At 43.0% G+C, this 21,248-nt stretch overlaps 1 protein-coding gene across 13 annotated transcripts in view; it reads left to right on the top strand.

Moving 5' to 3' along the window:
* TLN2 (talin 2) overlaps positions 1-21,248 on the top strand; it is a 383,956-nt gene that overhangs the window by 221,249 nt on the left and 141,459 nt on the right. For all 13 annotated transcript variants that reach the window (XM_090029605.1, XM_090029610.1, XM_090029613.1 and 10 more), the window contains 7 exons: positions 3,610-3,686; positions 5,129-5,309; positions 9,841-9,954; positions 10,764-10,872; positions 11,771-11,979; positions 13,919-14,017; positions 18,784-18,951. In XM_090029605.1, coding sequence (XP_089885731.1) covers positions 3,610-3,686; positions 5,129-5,309; positions 9,841-9,954; positions 10,764-10,872; positions 11,771-11,979; positions 13,919-14,017; positions 18,784-18,951 — 957 coding nt within the window. The remainder of the gene's footprint in view (positions 1-3,609; positions 3,687-5,128; positions 5,310-9,840; positions 9,955-10,763; positions 10,873-11,770; positions 11,980-13,918; positions 14,018-18,783; positions 18,952-21,248) is intronic.

Raw genomic sequence — 21,248 nt, 5'->3', positions numbered from 1 at the left:
GAGCCGAAGCCCAGGACTGGGGGTGCCACAGGCGTCCCTTTTTCCTTGTCCTTCCAGCCTATGCCAGGGCTGGACTTGCTTCACCACCACGTGCATGAGCTGGAGCTGCTGTGCTCTGGCCTGGACAAGGCAGAAACTGCCTGGAGCCCTCGCCCTTGCCCTCCTCCTTCTGCCTGCAGTATGGCCCATGCCAGAGCCATGTTCGGCTTCATGATGCTACTGTGGAGCATGGCGCTGGTCCTCCCTGCTGTGCCCTAGCCACAGCCCCAGCCAGTGGTGCCCCAGGGAGCTGCCTGTCCTTCTGCAGCCTCGTGCTGGAGGCTGTCCCCACCATGTGTCTGCAGACCACCATCCTGTGAGTTCATACTGGGCAGGGCAGGGGGCAGCTGGGAGTCCCCTTGGACATGGCTGGGGAAGTGGGGGCAGAGGGCTGTATGTTAGGAGTGAGGGGCACCAGCGGGGCTGGGGGTTGTGGTGTTGGAGGTAAGAGGCACCAGGTGGGGGGCAGGGAGCTCTGGGTTGGGAGTGAGAGGTACTTGCAGGCCTGTGGGGCCTGTGGCTTAGGAGTGAGGGGCAACATCATGGGTGGGGGGGGACCAGCGTATCAGGGCTGCTCAGTGCTACAAAACAGCTGGGGGACAGCTGCAGCTAGTCCCATGCCCTGGTGAGCAAAGGGAGAAGGGGAAGCTCTGATTTTCCATGATAAAAAAAACCCAAAATCAAATGCCAAATGTATAGGTATTTAGAATTTAATTTATTATAATGATTGAGGGACAGGCAGTTCTCAGACTTATGACACAATTGGTTCCTAAAAACCGTGTCGTAAGTTGAAACATTGCAACTCAGAACCAATTTTCTCATAAGAAACAATATTATAAATGGGGGATTGGTTCCTGAACCAAGGCCCGATACCCTATTTTTACCAAAAATACCCCAGAATTTTGTACTTGATCAATTAAAGATGAGTAATATAGCTGCAATAATGTATTTATATTGTAAGTAGCAATCATATTGATTTGGACGGACTTCTTTGAGGTGATTTCACTGGACTTTTTGAAGGGCTCTTGGCTGGAGTCTTCTCAGGAGTCTTGGCTGCAGGATTTTCTGGAGTCTTCTCTGCTTTCTTAAAGAAAGTGTCCAAGGCAGTTTGGACAGAAGTTCTCCAGGGAGATGAGCGACACAGTGAACTTGTTTGCTGGCGTGGTGTCGCATCGGATGAAGCACTGTAAAGTCGAAACTGACGTCATAAATTTGAAACAGGGTGTCAATTTATAAACATTGCTAGCGTGAAACATTGTAACTTGAAATGTTGTAAGTCGAGAACTGCCTGTACTGGTAGGCTTCCAAATTGCTTTAAAATTGTAAATATATTAATAAAACATTGTGTTCAACTCATAACTGTATATATAGTGGTGTTTCATTTTAATCATGGAAAGATGCAATTTTGGGCGGGGTTTAATCAGAGAATTCTGGATTTTTTTAACAAAAAACCCGGATCCCTAGCATCACCCACAGCCAAATGAAAACCATACGTTGCCACTTTATTGTCACTTCATTTACTGTGGTGTAGCTTTTTGCCCCAACTTTTGGCAACTTACACTGCCATCCTGGGATAATTGGTTATTACATAGGAAAACCTAGAAACCCCAGATGCTTTTTTTTTTTTTTTTTTTTAACTTTCCCTTACACTAATATAAGGAGTGTAGTCTCACAGAACGTGAAATGCCTCTAAAACTGTGTCCAGTTTCAGCACACACTAAGCTCACGGTTGAGGTAAAATGTTCTTTTGTAGCTAGGGATAAGGTTCAAATGAAACTGTCTGTTTGGGAATAACAGATGCATTTGTGCATGCTGAACAGGGTGACATTACAGTCGCATAACAATGTACCAAGTGTCTCTTGTCTTTTCCCCTTGTGACTGCCACAAGGCCAGGATTACCCACAGAACTGAACTGCTGCAAGACATTACTTTCACAATTTACTATGCATTCTTTTGTCATGTGCTTATGTGGAATGTGTCTTAGTCCAGATCCTAACATAATGCCCTCGTGTCCGTTTACCTCCCTTATACTGTTGTATAGAATTCACACTGGAAGTCAAAATTTCAGAAGTAAAAGAATTAGAAAATAACCCTGTACTTTCTCAGTTAGAAGATGAGATTCCTCCCCGTGCCCCTTTTTAACATGGTGGGGGCCTTGCTTTATAGTTGAGCACAAGGCCAGGTCAGGGGAGAAGCAGGCAGGTGGGCAGCTGCTGTGACTCTGGCCCCAACCTGGGGTTGGGGTTGGGGTTAGGATTGGGATTGGGATTGAGGCTGGAACTGAAGCTGGAGCCAGAGCCACAGCTGCCACTTTCCCCTTGTTCCTCCCAGTACTTCTGCATGCTCTGCTACTCTTCCCCCACACCCCCAGTCTCCCCACAACCAACACTGCTTCTCTCTCTCTGCCCCCCTGTTGGCCTCACTCCTGCTTACCTTTGCTTTGCACCAGCAGGCTCTGTCCCTGCTCCAGCCTGGTGCATGGAGTATGGTTCCAGCCCAGCACCTAGCAGTGGTGCAGAGCAAAGGTAAGGGGTGCAGGGGGTTGAGTGTCAGGCAGTGGTGGGAGAGACTTTGGGGAGGGTGAAGATGGGAAGAAGGGGGGCAGGGACCTGAGGCTGCGGGTGGTAGAAGCAGCACAGAGAGGGAGGGAGAGACAGTGGAAGGGGAAATTGGGGCAATATAAGGCTGTGGAGGTGGCATTGGGGCAGGCACAAGGGGGGGAGGTAAGTGTGTGGGGGGATAGGTGCCTGCCTCTGACTGCCTGCCCCTCACTACCTGCCCCACTACTGCCCATCAGCCTGCCCTACCACATGTCCTCCTGTTGCCTCCCCTACTGTCTGTTTCCCCCTCCCCCACCCGCAGTAGTTGAGGGGGAATGAATTTAAGATGATCCTCCAATAATTAGATTTCATACATGGAAAATTATTATAATTTTATAAATTTTGTGGGTATAGAATCTAATTATTGGGGGGTTCATCTTACATTCAGGGTCCTTGTATTCAAGTAAATGCAGTACACATCGGCACTTTCTTCACATTGTACAGTTGAGAAATATTCATTGATGAATTATTCATCCGTATCTGTGGACTACGTATGCTGATGAGACTTATTCATCAATACTGTGGACTATGTGCACTGACAAGACTTTGTAGAACTTCATTTATGCCTTTTTTATGTAATGAATCAGTGGAAGAAACAGATGACAGCCCTGTCAATGTGAGACTGCCTGGTGGTATTAAGCCTCTTTAAAGACTATCTTTTCTCAAAGGAAGTAGGCGTTATTAGGGGGCCAAGTGTTGTCTCAACACAGTTTCTTAGTGCTTTACCTTGTGTAGAAACAAAGTCTGTTAGTATTGTTACAAATACCAAAATTTCTCTTCTCCATGGCATCTACGAAGGGATAGGCATGTCTTTATTCCGAAATTTTATTCACGTGTTGAGAGTACCAAAAATTATGATATAACTTGAAAAGACCATGCAAACGGCTTGACAGGATTTATGAAAACAATGAGAGGTTCCTATACTAAAAAATAAAAATGTCACAAACTGTTTTGATTTATTTGTTTTCAGAAGCAAAGTAAGGATAGATTTGGACTTGAAGGAGATGAGGAGTCAACAATGTTGGAAGAATCTGTTTCACCTAAGAAGTGAGTTTGCACCATTGAAAAATTTTTCTTTCCATAGGAGTGAATAAGTTTTGGACAGTTACCTTCATACCAGATATGTTTTAACACATATTTGTTTAAGGCAAGGTAGTTTAAAAAACCTGGTCTGTGTTCTACTCTGCAGAGTAAAACTTCATTTAAGAGATGCAGGGTTTGACCCAAGACTACTGCTTGGATCTAAATGTTCCCAGTGTGTGCTGATAAGCTGTGAACTATGATAATGAGAGTGTAATTCAGTGAAAAAATGTATGCTGGTCTGTATAAAAAATAAATGTAGTTAGTGTTATGTTGCATAGTCTGTCTTTGCATACTTAGACTAACTAGATTTTGGTAGCTTACATTTGCTGTGTTCACAGCTTTCATTGGAATTTGCATTCCACTGTATTTTCTGGCTCTTATCAAGTGAACTGTAAGCAATGTCATTAGCACACTTTTGTTTACTATGCAAGCAAAATCCACTGATAACATTTCAGATGCCATGAAAGGCAAGGTATGTGGATTTTGGCCCACAGTGCAGTTGAAGGAGAGAGGGCTGAAATTACTGTGACTTTTTTCAACAAGTTATTGCTATTTGAACCAAATTTATGCTAGTACCCCCAATAGTTGGAACTCTGATTTAATATGAGCAGATGATTGTGTCTGTGCCTAATAGTAACTTTTATAGTTTGAAGTACATTTTGCCCATTATCTGATATACTGGCAAATGAAATCTAGGTTAGAATGGTCTCAAATTGCAGCCAGGGAAGTTTAGTTTAGATATTAGGAAAAACTTCCTCACTAGGCACATAAGAAAGCACTGGAACAGGTTACCCAGAGAGGTTGTGGAATCTCCACCATTAAAGGTTTTTAAGACCTGGCTAGACCATCCCCCTTGTCTGGGATGAACTAGTTGGAGATGGCCCTGCTTCAAGCAGGGGTTAGCCTAGATGACCTCCTGAGGTTCCTTTCAACCCTGATTTTCAATGATTGTGTGACTGTCAGATGCCAAATGTAAGTACATAGGTGAGTTACAAAAGAGGGCACCAATTTTGTCCCTGCTCTCAGCCATGCTTGGAAAGTCTTCCTGAAGCATTCATCTTTCTGTTTGATCATCCTGTTTGATGCATGGTTGAAACAAAACTGTTGTTTATGATTTTAATGCAAGTGACATGGCTCCCAACTTCAAAAATGTATCTTTGTAACTGCAGCAAAGTCATCATAATGAAGACATGAGGTGTCTTTCTGTTTTTTCTTCATGGCTTGTGCAGGTTGAAAAGGTTAATAAAAATTCATTTGTTAAAACACTTGAGGCTTTAGAAGCTGTAAAATGGCTAAGTGGAAGGAGTCTGACTGGAATTTAAGAGTTCCCTGCTTAGAAAACACAGGAAAATCAAAAATTAGTTTACAGGAGGTTAAAGGAGCTAATTTGTACTTTTCCTTTTCAGATCCACCATTCTGCAGCAACAGTTCAACCGAACAGGGAAGGTCGAGCATGGCTCAGTAGCACTGCCTGCGGTCATGCGTTCAGGCTCTAGTGGCCCAGAAACTTTCAACATTGGCAGTATGCCTTCGCCCCAGCAGCAGGTCATGATTGGGCAAATGCATAGAGGGCACATGCCTCCACTGGTGAGAAAACTAAGTGTTTAACATTCTTTGAAACCAGTCTGGAGTGAGTTGTGTAGAGGTGTGCATGTGCACGCTTCCTGTTACTGTGTAATGACTGGGGAGTGAGTATGGGTTTGTCAAACCTTCAGCTAGGTTGCCTGATAAACTGCATGTTTGAATGTCCCTGTACTGTTTAGAACATGAGTGATCACTGTTTTAGCCAAAAGGGTCAGATGAGTGAGGCAAGGCCAGTTTACAGGCTGGGTTGAGCCCTGAGGTGCCAGAATACCCCCTCCTGGCCCCATAAGTTGGGCTTGGGGCCTTAGGGGTCTGGCACTAGCCTGCATGCCCAGATTAGGCACTGGGGGTCCAGTGCCACCCCTTCCTTCCCACTGTACTCCAGATTGGGTCCCAGGGGCCTTGTACTGCCTAAGCACGCTGGGATTGGGCCCTGACACCCAGCACTCCCCTTACCCAGCCTTGTGCCCTAGAATCTAGTGCTCAGGGACTGGGGTCTCCATGAGTTTGGAAATTTGGCAGGACATGGTGTTGTGGGCCAGGGGTTGAATACCCCTGATTTAGAATATTGCAATCAAATGCCACTTTTGAATTGTTTACCTTTTTCCCCTTTCTCTTGAAGCAGACTTGTTTTCCCTTAAATTAATTAAGGGAACTTTTACCATGCCTGGAAAAAAGAATAGGAACCTGAAATATTGAGTAAAAATGATATACATTTATATCCACATTTACATTGTCCTAAACACTCCTCTATTTAGACATCATTTTCAGCTTTGGATATTTCTGTTAGTCATTTCATGGAGTGTTTTGGTCATGTTTCAGGGTGCTCTATGCACTTGAATACAAAATAAATTTGTCAAAATAATTTGAAAACTGACCATATTTACTTGAATACAAATCAAGGTTGCGTTTCCCCCAAGTTGGCACAGGGGGTGGGGAACCCCCTTATTTTATAAGCAGGTACAAGAAAATCTCAGTAAATACATTGTCTGTCCTTAAACTTCTGCCAAAAGCAGTATAAGCTCAGCAATACAAACCAACTATGACGCTGATGAAATGCAGCCAGCATGAGCCTAACTATAAAACACATTGGGCAGACATGCTGGTTAGCGCAGCCCATCTGAGTAAGACATATGGGTGCCCATTAAATGCAGTTCCCCTCATTGCTGCCTTTTTTACAGCCACGGCGAGCCACGTATGAGCTACTGTGTACATTTTGACTTCCTCTTCACTCCTACAGCTGAGCCGTGCCTTTCTTTCCCAGTTTCCAATGATTCTTGTTTCTTCACCAGCCTTAAATGCCTGGTAAACATCGCCAAACAAGCCGCCAAATGGTTCACCCAGAATCCTTCTGTCACCTGTTCTCTGTCTGTTGCATATGATTCGTGTGACCCCACCCTTCTTGAGGTGGAGCCAGGCCAGGTTACCCTGAACCTCCTCTGCATATACATTTTTGGAGGCTCCCAGGACTCATGGTGAGAACAGTCGGTTCCAGTCATGAGTGGGGGTTAGTCAGGACATGGATGCTTTGTGTAGGGGCACCTGGAATACACTCACATACTGAGCAGTGATGGGCTGTGACATCACCATGCCTTGAAATTCTGTTGGTTCTGCTGGGGCCCAGGACAATGAATTATATGATAAATCATGAGCCCTTTGGTTCTAGATTAATAATACGCATGATTTGTAGTATACTTACTTGGCAGGGGAAATACCACAGCCAAGATAATGTAATTAAATTGGCACTGTGTAGTAGAGAGTGCACCCTTGTCTGTATGCAGATAGGACTACTTATAAGAGTCTCATAGTTATTTTTCTACTGGCTAGCTTCCAGCAGGAAGATCTCAGCTATATGGTGACTTCATGGAAATGGGAGATTCCTCCCTAGCTTGCTCCTGTGGCCATGTGGTTGAGGGCAAAAGAAACTCAGGGGGCATCTGAACCCCAGGCCTCTAGGCTTGGGCCTGTGTGTAGGATGCCTGCCAAAAGATCTGAAAGTATCTGAAGCCCCAGGCTGAGAAGTTTGGGGTGGAGGATACTTGCCAGCAGTAGGGCCACGTGTGGTTCTAGAATGATCGAAAGGATTTGGAACTGATCTGGCTGATTTGGCTAATTTGATCTTGGACACTAAATATTTTCCTTAAAAAAAAATGGCTTGTACTGTATATAAGTAGATCCCAAAGTGCTCCTTAAAAGTGTATTTATGGAGTATCTGTACAGAAACTTAAAGTAGTTTCAGAAAAGGTAAAATGCATCAATTCTGGATGAACTAAGTCTATGGGTACCTGCAGTAATTAGCATCTATGCAAATTGCTACAGGTATGTTTTGGTATGCTTATTTTAAGGTCAGTGTTTTCGAATGTGTTTTTCAGTTTCACATGCTCAGGGAGAGCAGGGTCTGACAATAAGGAGTGGGGCGAGAGACTGCAGGGGGAAGAAGTTGGGAGGCAGGGCAGAAGGCAAGGGGGCTGCCTCACCTCCCAGATTTATTTTCTCTGCTGTACTAGTGGGAGGGAGACAAATTCAAGGCAAACCTCCAATAATTAAGCCCCGTACCTGAAAAATTGTAACAAATTTGTAAATTTTCTATATATAAAATCTAATTATTGGGGGTGATGTTATACTCAAGTAAAAACAGTATTTAATTTTAATTTATCTGTATAACTCTGTCAGTATCTATCAGTTTTTAAATATGGTGTCCAGTAAGATTCTTTTAGTTTAAAAGAGTGTTTAAGTAGGAAGGTCTGTATACATGTTCTCTATTCTCTATGCCCTGACAGTAGTCTAGTTTGGATCACCAGCAGTGTAATACAGAGCATCATTATGTTACTACTGTGTAGCAGCAAGTAATTATTTATTTTCATCTAAAATACTTCGGTCCTCTGACCACCTTATCACACCAGTGGCAATTTAATTTTAGATTTATTTTTAATGAAGCTAATGTAGTGTATTACTATGGAAAATTGATTACCATATCCTGGGAATAGATTAAAAACTCACATCAACATTCATATAAAATATGTTAGGAAAGCACTGGTACTCTCAATATTAGGTATGTTTGTGAAAATTCAACATTTTAGAAATACATACAATTAGAGGATTGCACAAAACATGTTAAACCATCTTGAGAAGGAATCAGAGGAATGTCTGAATGACCATATTCAATTGTTGGATGACATAGTTGAAAGGATAAGATGATTTCAGCCTCAGACTAGAACCATAACAAGAGAAATATCTAAGGATGCAAACAGGGTCCAGTGCTTACTGCCCCTGTTACCTCAAATGTCACTGACAATTATATCCCTCATTTTATATTTCAGGTAAAGAATTTATTGTTTTTTGCAAGCTTTTGGGCACAAAAAGGGTGCCTGAAAGAGGGGTATTTGTGCCTGAAAGCTTGCAAAGAAGCATCTTTCTACCCAAAGAACCTTGTCTGCCTAATGCTTTGTTTAGTATTCAACATGAAAAGTTATGCCGGGTAACATAGACAGCAAGAATTATCACCTCTGTCAGAAAGCAGAAAAATTCTTGAGCTGATCTGTAAAATGGTAAATGGAATGCAAATGCATTTTCTAATAATAACTGTATGCCTTACATAGACCTGTTCATAGCAAAATGTTATATTCAAGGAAGTTCCTGGGACTTTTCAGTCTCCTTTAAATAACTATAGAGTTTTTTTAGTTGTCTCTGTCAGTTAATAGAAATGACTGACTACATTGAAAAACCTCCTCATAGCTAAAGAAATTCCTTACTTGGGAGCCGATCAAGTTTTCTGAGGTTGTACAACCCTGTAAAAGAACAGTTACATACTTCAGAGATTGGATAGGTTTGCCGCCTTCCCCACTCTACCCCCTTTCCTCAGCCTTCGTCTCATGGGTATGAGCCTAATGACATGCACCAAAAAGCCAGATGCTGCTGCTTAGGGTTGTTACCACTGGGAATGTGTAAGGAAGTAAGTTATCCAGTAGGGTAACACTTATTTAATAAAAAAGGAAATAGAAGACAGCAAGGACAATAGGGAGCTGGGCTCAGATCCAGGAAGCTACTTAAGAGCTTAACTTCCTTTGATATCAGTGGATAGAAGTTGTGTGCCCCTAGCGGATCTACCTTAGCAGCTAAGTGTCATCTTGAACCTACTTGATATAGCAGTTAATATTGCAATTTATTGTGTACATCTGGGGTGCCCTTGTTTTGTTATTGTTCATGCCCTTTCTCCCCCAGCTGGGAAAACAACAGAATACATACAGAGGGCTGTAATCCTTATCGGTCTATACAGAGCACCAGAGTGGTCTTAGAAGCCAGCCTGCCAATTCTGCCCCTGACAAATGCATGCCATTAATACTTAAGCTGTCATTCTTTGTTCTTTCTGATTAATGCAGAGGCAGTCTGCACATAAGATAATTTGAATAAAAACTATCATCATTTACATGATCTCATTTACTCTGTGGGTAGCATATAGCAGAAAACATCTAACATCTACCTAAATCACTGTTTGGATCTTGGCATACACCATTTTTCCTTGTTTCTCTCACAGACCTCAGCACAGCAGGCCTTGATGGGGACTATAAATACTAGTATGCATGCCGTTCAGCAGGCACAGGCTGACCTCAATGAAGTTGATAACCTACCACCTCTAGGACAAGACATGGTAAATTTCTTGATGCTGGAGAGTCATCTTAATGGTCAAAAGATTTCTTTCATACAACATGTTTATTGTCCCTAGATCTAGACTGGTATCTCTGTAGCTTTATAAATAAGATAAAAATCCTGTGTTTGATTTACAGATTCTGTGCAGGAAACTTGTTCTGTTTCACTCATGTGAACCTTTGGAAGCTGCATATTGAGTCTAGCTCTCCCTTCCTGCACATCTATGCAATTCCATTTGTTTCAGTGAATCTCTGTTTTTATAACTGAAGGTAGACTTTTACCCAGCATATCTGAAAAAGCAGGTATACACCTCCCTCCTGGACATTTGGAGTAAGTAATTCCTGAGGGGAGAGACACTGAAGCAGTAACTATAAAACAAAGCGAACATACTGGGTACAGCACAGCTGGGTTTTTAGTTTCGGTTTTTGTTTGTTTTTTTCTTGTAGAGACAGTTCAGGCCCCTGAAGACATTAACACAAGTGTGCGTGATCCTGTCAGACATCTTGTGGCTTTTCATCCCTTTTCAGATACTTGGCTTGTCGAATCCACAAAATAGAACTGCCATCCTCTCTTCTGTGTCATTGGGCCATCTTGCTTATGGTGTTCATTCAGGGCAGTTGTTATGTAACGTACTGAAAAACTAAATTAAAAAGTATTTGGTGACATATTTGAACCTTAAATCTCATTTGCTGTAATTGCTTCTTTTTAAAAGCCTTTAGAAAGAATGAAAAACCTGTCAAGGACTTTATCTTACTACTTTGCTCTGTGTTCCATTGTAGTCCTTAATTCTCTGTCTTTGTTGGTCTTCAGGCATCGAGGGTATGGGTTCAGAACAAAGTAGATGAATCAAAGCATGAAATACACTCTCAGGTTGATGCCATCACCGCAGGAACTGCTTCAGTTGTTAATCTCACGGCAGGTAAGATACAGTGATGGACATTCCATAGCAGTGAGAATTTCAAATATGCATGTTCCAGCCTATTTTCAGCAAAACGGGACACATCTACATGTTCACATTACTGCGCATTAGACTAATAAAGAATCACTGTCTACATGTGCACAGCAATTACTGCACAGTAGATTAATTTAAAACTTTGTTTACTAGTACCAACAGATACAGATACTAGAAAATGGCACTTTAATGTGCCTAAGTGCACATGTAGATACTGACCCAGGAGCAAATTGTTCTTAGTCAGCCCAGGTAACAGTTGGCCACAGCTGCTGCTTGGCTTAGTCTCAAGCTCTGGGAGTCGGGGCGGGGGGAGGGGGAGAAAATGTCTCGTGGTTTCAGGGGCAACGCAAAGCCATACAAACCCAAAGTCCAGCAGATACCAGGACCCAGAGTCCCACAGCGTGCCTCCTGGTGCCAGGATCCAGCTGAGTCTCAGCAGCCACAGGGCACAACTGCTGTCTCCCAGCCTCGGGGGTTTCGCGCACCCCTAATGCAAGGAGATGGCATCAGCTGAGATCTCCCAGCTATATATATGGCATGGCAGGAGGTGCGATTGTGTGGATCATGCATTAGATCTCATTGTGCCTTACCTGCATGTGTAGAGGGGCCCTCAGCAACAGGGCTCTGAAAAAGATATGAACAATGTATAGTACCCATTAGTGTGAGTCTCATCAAATAGTGGATATGGAATGAGAAGCAATCATGGGTCTCTTATTAAATTGGGCAGTACTGATGAGAAACGCATAATGTTGTGTAGAGGGAGAAGTAGTGGTTAGTTGACCGTAATGGTGGCTTGAAACATGTAGTTGACACTACATGTTGATAGACTGTGTCTAAATGCCTATTACTTGCGTTTGTCCTTCAGGTGACCCAGTTGACACTGATTACACAGCTGTGGGATGTGCAATTACAACTATCTCTTCCAACCTAACGGAGATGTCCAAAGGTGTGAAACTGCTTGCTGCCCTTATGGATGATGAAGTTGGAAGTGGGGAGGACCTCTTGAAAGCTGCTCGAACTCTGGCTGGTGCTGTCTCAGACCTGCTGAAAGCTGTGCAGCCCACTTCAGGAGAAGTAAGACTAGGGAAACTCTGAACTTTCCCATGCTTCTTGACTGAGGAGTAAGCTCAGTTAAACGATCTTTATATTAAGTTGGCTGTTCTCAGAGCTGTCTGCTTCACGGTTCATCCAGGAACCTCTCCTGACTATTACTTTTGTCTCCTACACCTTACCTCTGACTTCATGTCTTTTAAGTGCTGCAGCCAGTGATCTTAGAACAATCAATATTGTATGCAGCTCGAAGTAACCAGAAAAAAAATCTTGCTACTTAGAGCTGAAATAATGTGATATAGTATTAACTGGGTCATTGCAGGACCCCTGGCACGGCTTTATGAGCACTCGTGGTGCTCTGGTGTGGTGCCAGAGGACTGGAAGAGGGCCAACGTGGTTCCCATCTTCAAAAAGGGTAAGAAGGAGGACCTGGGAAACTATAGGCCAGGCAGTCTTACCTCGATCCTTGGCAAGCTGTTTGAGAAAATTATTCTGGCACACATCCACGAGGGGCCAGCAGGGGATTTCATGCTTAGGGGCAACCAACACGGGTTCATCAGTGGCAGGTCCTGTCAGACCAACCCGGTGGCCTTCTATGATCAGATCACCAAATCATTAGATGCAGGGGTAGCAGTGGACATAGCCTTCCTGCACTTTCAGAAGGCCTTTGACACTGTCTCTCACCCCGTTCTCATTAAGAAACTGGGGGACTGTGGTGTCAACACCTACACAGTCAAATGGGTCGCCAACTGGCTGGAGGGCCGCACCAGAGAGTGGTGGTGAATGGGTCTTTTTCAGCCTGGAGGGATGTGGGCAGTGGGGTCCCCCAGGGCTCAGTCCTCGGGCCCACGCTGTTCAACATCTTCATCAGTGACTTGGATGAGGGGGTAAAAAGCACCCTGTTCAAGTTTGCTGATGACACTAAGATGTGGGGGGATGTGGGCACGCTAGAAGGGAGGAATAGGCTGCAATCGGACCTAGACAGGTTACAGGGGTGGGCGGATGAGAACAGGATGGGATTCAACACAGACAAGTGCAAAGTGATGCACCTGGGGAGGAACAACCAGCACCATACCTACAGGCTGGGGAACTCCCTTCTGGTCAGTACAGAGGCGGAAAAGGATCTTGGAGTCATCATTGACTCCAAGATGAACATGGGTCGGCAGTGTGGGGATGCAGTCAGGAAGGCCAACCGCACCTTGTCATGCATCCACAGATGCATCTCGAGCAGGTCCAAGGCAGTGATCCTCCCCCTCTATGCAGCACTGGTCAGGTGTGGTGCTGGCTCCTACCCTGGGGCTCTTTAAGAGGAGGCTAGATGTACACCTTGCTGGGGTCATTTGACCCCAGTACTCTTTTCTGCCATTGCAGGGGGTCGGACTTGATGATCTCAGGTCCCTTCCGACCCTAGAAACTATGAAACTACACTAATTGTGTATAAAACTTGGACCAATGTATATTATTGTTGGATCTAAAGTCAGGCTAGATAACATCCATTGTTCCTGTTTCCTATTCATTGCTTCTTCTTACTTTATTCCTTTTTTAATTAAAAATTGAAGCAACTTGAATGTAATCCAATATAGCATTCTCTTCTGGTGGGAAATCTTGAAAAATATTTGGTTTCTTTTCTAACTGCAAGAGTAAATTACAGCATACTGGGAAATTAAGAACTGCCAGTATCTAATTAGACAAAATATCTAATTTGAACATTATAGTGTTGTGTAGTCACAGGAAACTAATCTTTCTATCAACATTTTAAGGAAATAAAAATTCTGTTGTCCAAGAGGAAACCAGGGTTACATCTCCCTAGTTCTTAGTTTATGGAAAAACCTCAGTAGAGATTTCAGTGGTGTTACCCTGTTTACAGTAATGTGCTTAAGTGCTTTTAAAGAATCCCAAAATTATAGAAAAGTTTTTCTTTGTATAAACCAGCTTATTTTGTATCCATTTGATATTTTTCTAGCCTCGCCAGACAGTTTTGACAGCAGCTGGAAGCATCGGGCAAGCCAGTGGGGAGCTCCTGAGACAGATTGGAGAGAATGAAACTGATGAAAGATTCCAGGTTAGAACATTTGAACTCTCAGTGCCAGAGCTCTGCACACAACCCAGTGGAGCATGATACTGTATATAAAGTTGTTACAGTGTCCTAAGTCCACATGCAAATTTTGTTTTATTTGCTTTCTATAATTTTGTTCAAAACATAAACTAATCCAAGCCTTTTTTTATTTAAAAGTTCAGTTTTCTTTTATTTCTGTCATCCCTATTTTCTCTGGGTGAGGGCCATAGCTCACTTTTCAAAACCAGGGTGTTTGAATGGGTTTCAGGTAGGAGGATCAGAATTTTGGATGACTGCTAAACTGAAATGCAAAACTTTTATGGCTTTGCCATAACTTCTTTTATCTTCTCATCAAGATGCAGCTTGCCCATGGGGTGCACACAGCATGGTGCACGTCTGGAGCTACTACAAAAAATAGGACTTAAATCAGTGTCAAGCTCACTTGTTTTAGATGGGATTGAAGACCCCAGCTATTATTAAGGCTGTCTCTTGTTTCCATTTATAACAGCGTTTTTTCCATTGCTTATTAATTTGTCAAACTTTACTACTTTACTGGAAATTTTTGGGAGGGAATGAGGGGAGAAGAGCTACTGCTTTAAAAAGTTGTTATTATCCCCAGCTTAGGGAAGGGACCACTGGTATACCAATGGAAGTGGGGTGGAAGGACCCCAGGTGCTGGCCTGGTGGGATGCCCGGCTGGAGAGGCCACGATGCCTCCTGTGTTTGACCCGCCTGCCTGTATGTTTCTTTACCTGTTCCAGCTAGAAATTCTGGCCACTGCCCCTCCCCCAGCGTCCAGTGTGCCGCAATGTTAATTTCCCCACGGAAGTGCTTTGGGGTGGGAGGGGGATTCCTGTACCCTGCTCAGATCGTCCCTGAAGGACACAATGCAGGCATTGGCCTCTGGGTGCCAGAGACCCACGGTACACCATTGGAAAGGACTTGAAATTTGGCAGGAGGTGCCCATGTCAAGGATATGTATGTGTCTTTTACCATTTTCATCTAATTCTACTCATAATTGGGCAAAATACAGCTTTAAAAAAATCCTGATCTGCACATGCTCGTTATAGGCCAGCTACAGCTTCTCAGCAAAAAAAAACAAAAACCCTGCAGATGGCAACCACACTAAGCATACTGCAGTCTGGGTTTGAGCAGGACTTTCCCTGCAATTGCAGCTCTTGGCCACTGCCAGCTATGTCAGTACCACAGCTGAGAGCTCTGTAGCTTTACTGCTGTTTTATCTGGGCAGGGTAGAAGAGGAAGCTGCTTGGTTTGAATACGAAGGGGACAAGAGCTGGACCTATATTGGGAGCATAATTGTATTTGGACAAGGAGTATGACTGGACTGGAAAGATAAGGAACCTGAGACTGGCTGAGCAAAGGAAGTGGAACTGACGGTCAATGAAAGGAGCGGAAAGTAGACGAGTTAGAAATTGGCTGAGGACAAATTTATGGTTCCTCTGGGAACATCAGTTGGGCAGAGTATTGAGACCTGGTCTGAGCATTGCACAGATGACTGCAGACCCAAAGATAGCAAAATTGTCAGTCGAGATGCTGTGCTTCAATTGCCCCTGAGAAATTTTAGTTTTAAGTCTTAAACGTTTCATATTTGCATATAGTAGGAGAAACTGAACAGACGGGCAGCAAGGCTGAGAACCATTGTGGTGGGGAGAAAGAGGGTGCAGGAGAAAGTGGGAATGCTGTGATGCTGCCCAGGACTTGATAAGAACGTTGAAGGGGAGCCAGTGGTGGGAAGATTTAAGGGGAGAAGGGCGGGGGGAGGGGGAGGTGCAGCGCATGCATCAGTTGATGATAACTGAGCTTTTCAATCTCCCTCTCCCTGCCTGCAAACCAGCCAGAGGACCAATATAACCACAGTGTTATCAGCCCATCAAAAAATAAAAGGCTCTTTAGTTCAAGCTCTTCTTAAACAGCTTTTTCCAAGGAAGGAATGGAGGACATTACCAGCTGCCCTGTTGATTAGCTTCAAAAAGCCCTAAGCTGACACTATTCTGTCTGTCTGTCCCAGACTGACTAAACTTGAACCAGGTAGGCATCTGGGACAGATATTGTATAAACCAGTTTGACCCAAATCAGTTAAGTCTGATTCAACAGTACATTCAACCAGGTTTATTTCAAACCAGTTTCAGCCATTTTGAAACTGGTTTATATGTACTGAATTTATGTTCAGTTACATGTTTAAACCAGTTTCTGATCACTTAAACCAGTTATTGTGTAATGTCTGTCCCTAGCCATAATGAATAGTTGAATGAGGCAAGGATCCTGCTGAAAAATAGTTTGTTATTGATTAATTGAAGATTATGTCATAAGTAGTGTTCCGCATTTTCAGTTTTTATTTTTAAAAAAAAAAATTCCGTGAATTTTTCAGAGCTTATCTTCCAAACATAAAAAACAGGTTGAAATCAGGATAAAAGGAAAAAAAGAAAAAAAATCGGTTTAAATCAGGGAAAATAATAAATTTGTAGGGGGAAGGGGGCCTGAGCGTGCACATGCATGTGCACATGCACTCCCCCACGGAAAGTCTATGGGGAGGAGGGGCGGGGGGAGGAAACTCACCACCCCCCCAGCCCAGCACTGGCCCCAGCTGCCTCCCCAAACTGGCCCCAACCCCAGCCCCACACCACTTAGGGGGGCTGGGATGGGGCCAGCCTCAGTTACGCCACCAGGCCGGAGGGGGCAGAGCTCCTGGGACCCTGCACCCGCCTCACCAGGCACTGCCCAGCTCTGTGTGTGTGTGTGTGTGTGTGTGTGTGTGTGTGTGTGTGTGTGTGTGTGTACGCACGTGCGCTCACATGAGCGCTTAATTGAAAAAATCTCTTTTTTATCAGATTTGATCTCTGTGTAGAGTCTGCAAGTATAAAACTTTGGAAAAACTGATGTGAATGAAATTATTCTTGTAACAAGCATGATCTCTTTAAGAAGATTATCATTTTCAGTTAATAAAATAGGCTGCCTGTGTGGATTTATACTGTAATAGCCATTAGCATTTTAAAACCACGGCCTTGAAATGTTATGTAGAAGTTAAATGTTATATAGAAGCATACCTGGATTTTTTTTCTTGGTGCCAAGAGCTGATCTGCCTGAGAACCAAAGGGAAATAATTTACAGCAGTAGATAGGTCTCCAGAGTGTGCCGTTTTCAGGACATATGCCAAGAGAACTTAAAGGCCAGTTAAAACACTTTATACAGCAATAAAGCCGTCTGCAAGTGTGGACAGTTCTAGCTTGTCCCCTAATGTATATTTTAGCCCTCTGCATTCATGTAGTCAAATATTGCAGCTATTTTTGAGAGTTGGGAAGAAGAAACAGGGACATTTTTCTGGCCTTCTAGTTTTTTTTAGAGGGCTTTTTCTTTTTAACCATAACTTTGAGACTTAAGCACTTTTACTTTATTCCCCAATTAAATTCAGTGTACAAATGGCATAGTATCTTTTTGTATAAAATTGAGATTGTTTTAATACTAATTGTTTACACGGTTCACTATGGCTGTATAAACGCCATAGTTTTGGACCTGTAGGCAGCAGTTCTGTTAGTGCATTGATGTAGCAGGTTAAAGTTTCTCTTTCAGCACCTGCCCACTTAGTATGCTTGTTAGTTAGTCACACTCACATACTGTCTGTTAGAGCATGTTGCTAAACAAAAGAATATTGTGACTTGGAAGTTCTTCATCCCACTAAAACAATGAAGCATACTGAATGCAATTTCTTAAGTAGGAAACTGGGGAAAAAAGTCTTCTGAAGTATAGCATTGCAAGTATTAAACCAGCTGGGCCTACCTGCAACTCATGGAAGGCAGGGCCACGCTAATCATGTGCACTAATCTTAGGGGGTGACAGAGGGATTCTGGGTGAACTGTTTGGGGCCGTTTGGTGATGTTTGCCAGGCATTTAAGACTGGTGAAGAAACAAAAATAATTGAAAACTGAGAAAAAAAAAGGCACAGCTCTGCTATGAGAGTGAAGAAGTCACCAAAATGTTTGCAGTGTAGTGACTCACCATGACCAAGAGTAAGTGGTGAAGGGAATTGTGCTTAATGGGCAGTACCGTACATCTTATTCAGATGGACTGTATTAACCTATTCATAGTTGGTTTCTATTGCTGAGCTCATGCATTTTTTGGCAGCAGTTTAGAGATAGGCTTTTTTCCCCATGGCAAGTGGGAGAAAAAACCTTGTCTTGTATTCAAATTAATATGGTACTTGGGATTTAGTATAGTGGAAGAAACTGAGCTACAGTTTTTGGTTGAAGTCTTCATCCTTCCCTTGGGTACTAGATGTAACTACTCTGTACCACTTAACCAGTAAATAGGTAGTTTTGAGCAGGTATGCCTAGTAGTTAACTGTGTATTCTTTGAGTAATATAGTCCTGTGTGTTAAAATTGAGAATGCAGCTCTTAAATAACATTTCAATATATTTTGTTCTTATGTTGTATTTTTTCACCATAAATCTAACCACTTCCAAATGGCAATTTGATGACTTAGTTCAGTAATCTCTTACAGGCCATAAAGCCATATGTCCCCCTGTCCCTGCTTCCCCCATCACCTCCCCTGTCCCAGCCTGTCCTCTTGTAAAGAGTAGAACTTTTTTGGATAATAGCAATGTTTCATTAATTGTCTGTCACAGTTTGACTTTGTAAATGAGAGCTGCTTTAAGTCATCTTAAAATCAGGACATTTGAGTTTAATGTTAACTAATCCAAATATCAGTGGCAATGATTTGTTTTACCCAAAACCAATTTTACCCTTTCTTTTGCTAGGATGTACTGATGAGTCTTGCCAAAGCTGTTGCAAATGCTGCTGCCATGTTGGTACTGAAAGCTAAGAATGTGGCTCAAGTTGCCGAGGATACAGTCCTGCAGAACAGGGTTATTGCTGCTGCCACACAATGTGCACTCTCCACTTCTCAGCTTGTGGCTTGTGCCAAGGTAAGTTTAACAATGTTAATGAAGGTTGGGCAGGGAAGGGACAGCCATTACAGTGCATTCCCCACAGTGTGTTCCCAGTCCTATTGCTTTCTCCTAATACTCCAAATGCAATGCTAAAATCATGGAATCATAGAAGTAGGGTCGGGAGGGACCCTGTAGATCTTCAAGTCTGACTGCCTGCCTGGGCAGGAGAAAAAACTGGGCTCAAATGATCCCAGGTAGGTAGGCATCAAGCCTCCTCTTAAAGACCCCCAGGGTAGGAGCCAGTTCCCTCTTGGTGAATACCTAGGGTGATAGGCAGACAAGGTTCTTTGGGTGAATCGGATATCTTTTATTAGACCAACTTGAATAGTTGGAAAACAATTATTAAGCAAGCTTAATAGGGTGATAGGGCATTTATACACATACATTTGCTCCAACATGCTGGAAATCCAGTGCGTCAGAGCAGACTCGATTGAGTTTGCTAAGCACGCCAGCTGGTGCACCCTGCTCTGTTGCATACATTTGTATAAATGGCGAAATGCACATCAGTGCTAAGAAAGCGGTGGCAATGTGCTTTGAAACTAAAACACCTTCAATGTGTTTTAGTTCAAAAGTGCACTGCCACCATTTTCTCGGTGCAGAAACACATTTAGCTGTTTATACAAATGCATGTGACACAGTGCCAGGCCCTATTAAAAGCACTCAGCACTGCATCACATGCATGTGTGCACACACCAAATAGAGCTTTTGCCAGAAGATGAAGCTCTGCCCAGATAGCCTGAGTTTCACCCTCAGAATAGCTAAGGAACTCAATACTCTCTTCACCCCCATTTATCACTGCTACTTGTGAGCATTGCACAATACAGCACACTATGGCAGTGATTAAAAGGACTGTTAGGGTACATCCAGAACAACATTTACATGTGGTTTGTGGCACCTCAAAGCTGTTCTTGGTTTGTGGCACCTCACCGCAGCACACGTGCACATGTTTGTTTCAATGCTAATTTGACATGGGACGATCGTGGTCACAAAAAAATAGCAGTATGGTGCACATGGTAGCAGCGCACACCACCAGAAACAGAGCCTGGCTGTCCTGGCTTGCCAGAAAGGTTCCATTCAGCCATATCAGCACTGCTGCTGCCCCAGGCTGCTGGCCCCACCTTCCCTACCCCACCCAGGACCATTTGGCATGTGCCAGAGTACATGTGCAGGAGCATGCCCTGGGACATGAAGCAGCAGCACAAATATGTGCTGCCGCTATTTGTGCCACAGCAAACACATGGCCTTATATGTGCACACTCAGCTGGACTGTTCTTAGTGTCTTCTTTCATTTATATTCCCCTTTTGCAGAATCTCCCAGTAGGTGGGATCACTAGTGCAGAGCTTCTGAACCAGTGGTCATGGCACTTCTGAGTAGGCTCATAAGCCACATTAAAATGCATTTATGATATGTACATGGTTCAGGTTAACAGGTATTGTTTACATAAATGTATTTCTAGTTTTTGTGTTTCTAATTTTCTAATTTTTGTATTTAAAAAATAAAACTGTAAAAAAAACAAACAAAAAAACCCCAAAAAACCCCAAAATCCAGTTGCATCCATCAGCTCAAGCTGGAATTGGGTTGCAAGACTGGGAATTACTGCTCTAATGTATTGGTATGATAATGATTTCTAATTAATCTGTTTCTAGTTTGATTACTAGTTAGGTAACTGCACATCAAAAGTCAGTTTAGAGAATATGAAATGCTGCCATCGTTCCTCAGGAAAAATGCTTGAGATTTACTGCTGTTGATGAAAATATGCTGAGAAACACGGCTTGCCTGTGAAACTGTGTGAAATGCTCATCAAAGCCTATATCCAAGATGTATTCACCTGAAATTTTTCATTAAATTGAAATTCAAGCCAAGTTTGTGGTCAGAGACTTAAGCGTATCTGGCCAAATTTATGGTTCCTGTGGGAACATCATTTGGGCTGAGTACTGAGACATGATCTGGGCATTGCATAGATGAGTGCAGACCCAAACAAAGTACATCTGCAATGGTGCTGCTATGCTCCACTTGCCCCTGGGAAATTTTAGTTTTAAATCTTAAATGTTTCGTATTTGTATATTCTGAGTACCTGTTTTGACATCAGCAGGTTTGGCTTCCTTAGGGTTAATTGCAGCTGGAAAATGAGTATCCAGCTATTGTAAAACATCCAAGAGGATTATAATAAAATGAAAAACCAATTCTTGTATTAAATTTTCAATATTTTCTACTTTATTGCTTTGGTTTCAGGGGCCTTCTGTAGCAAATAAGTATGAGCTGTCATTAATTA

This window comes from Crocodylus siamensis, chromosome 15 (assembly GCF_052110815.1).
Source record: "Crocodylus siamensis isolate JL-2025a chromosome 15, ASM5211081v1, whole genome shotgun sequence".
Lineage (NCBI taxonomy): Eukaryota > Metazoa > Chordata > Crocodylia > Crocodylidae > Crocodylus > Crocodylus siamensis.
The sequence above is the reverse complement of the archived record's forward strand: the minus strand, read 5'-3'. Positions and strand labels throughout refer to the sequence as shown.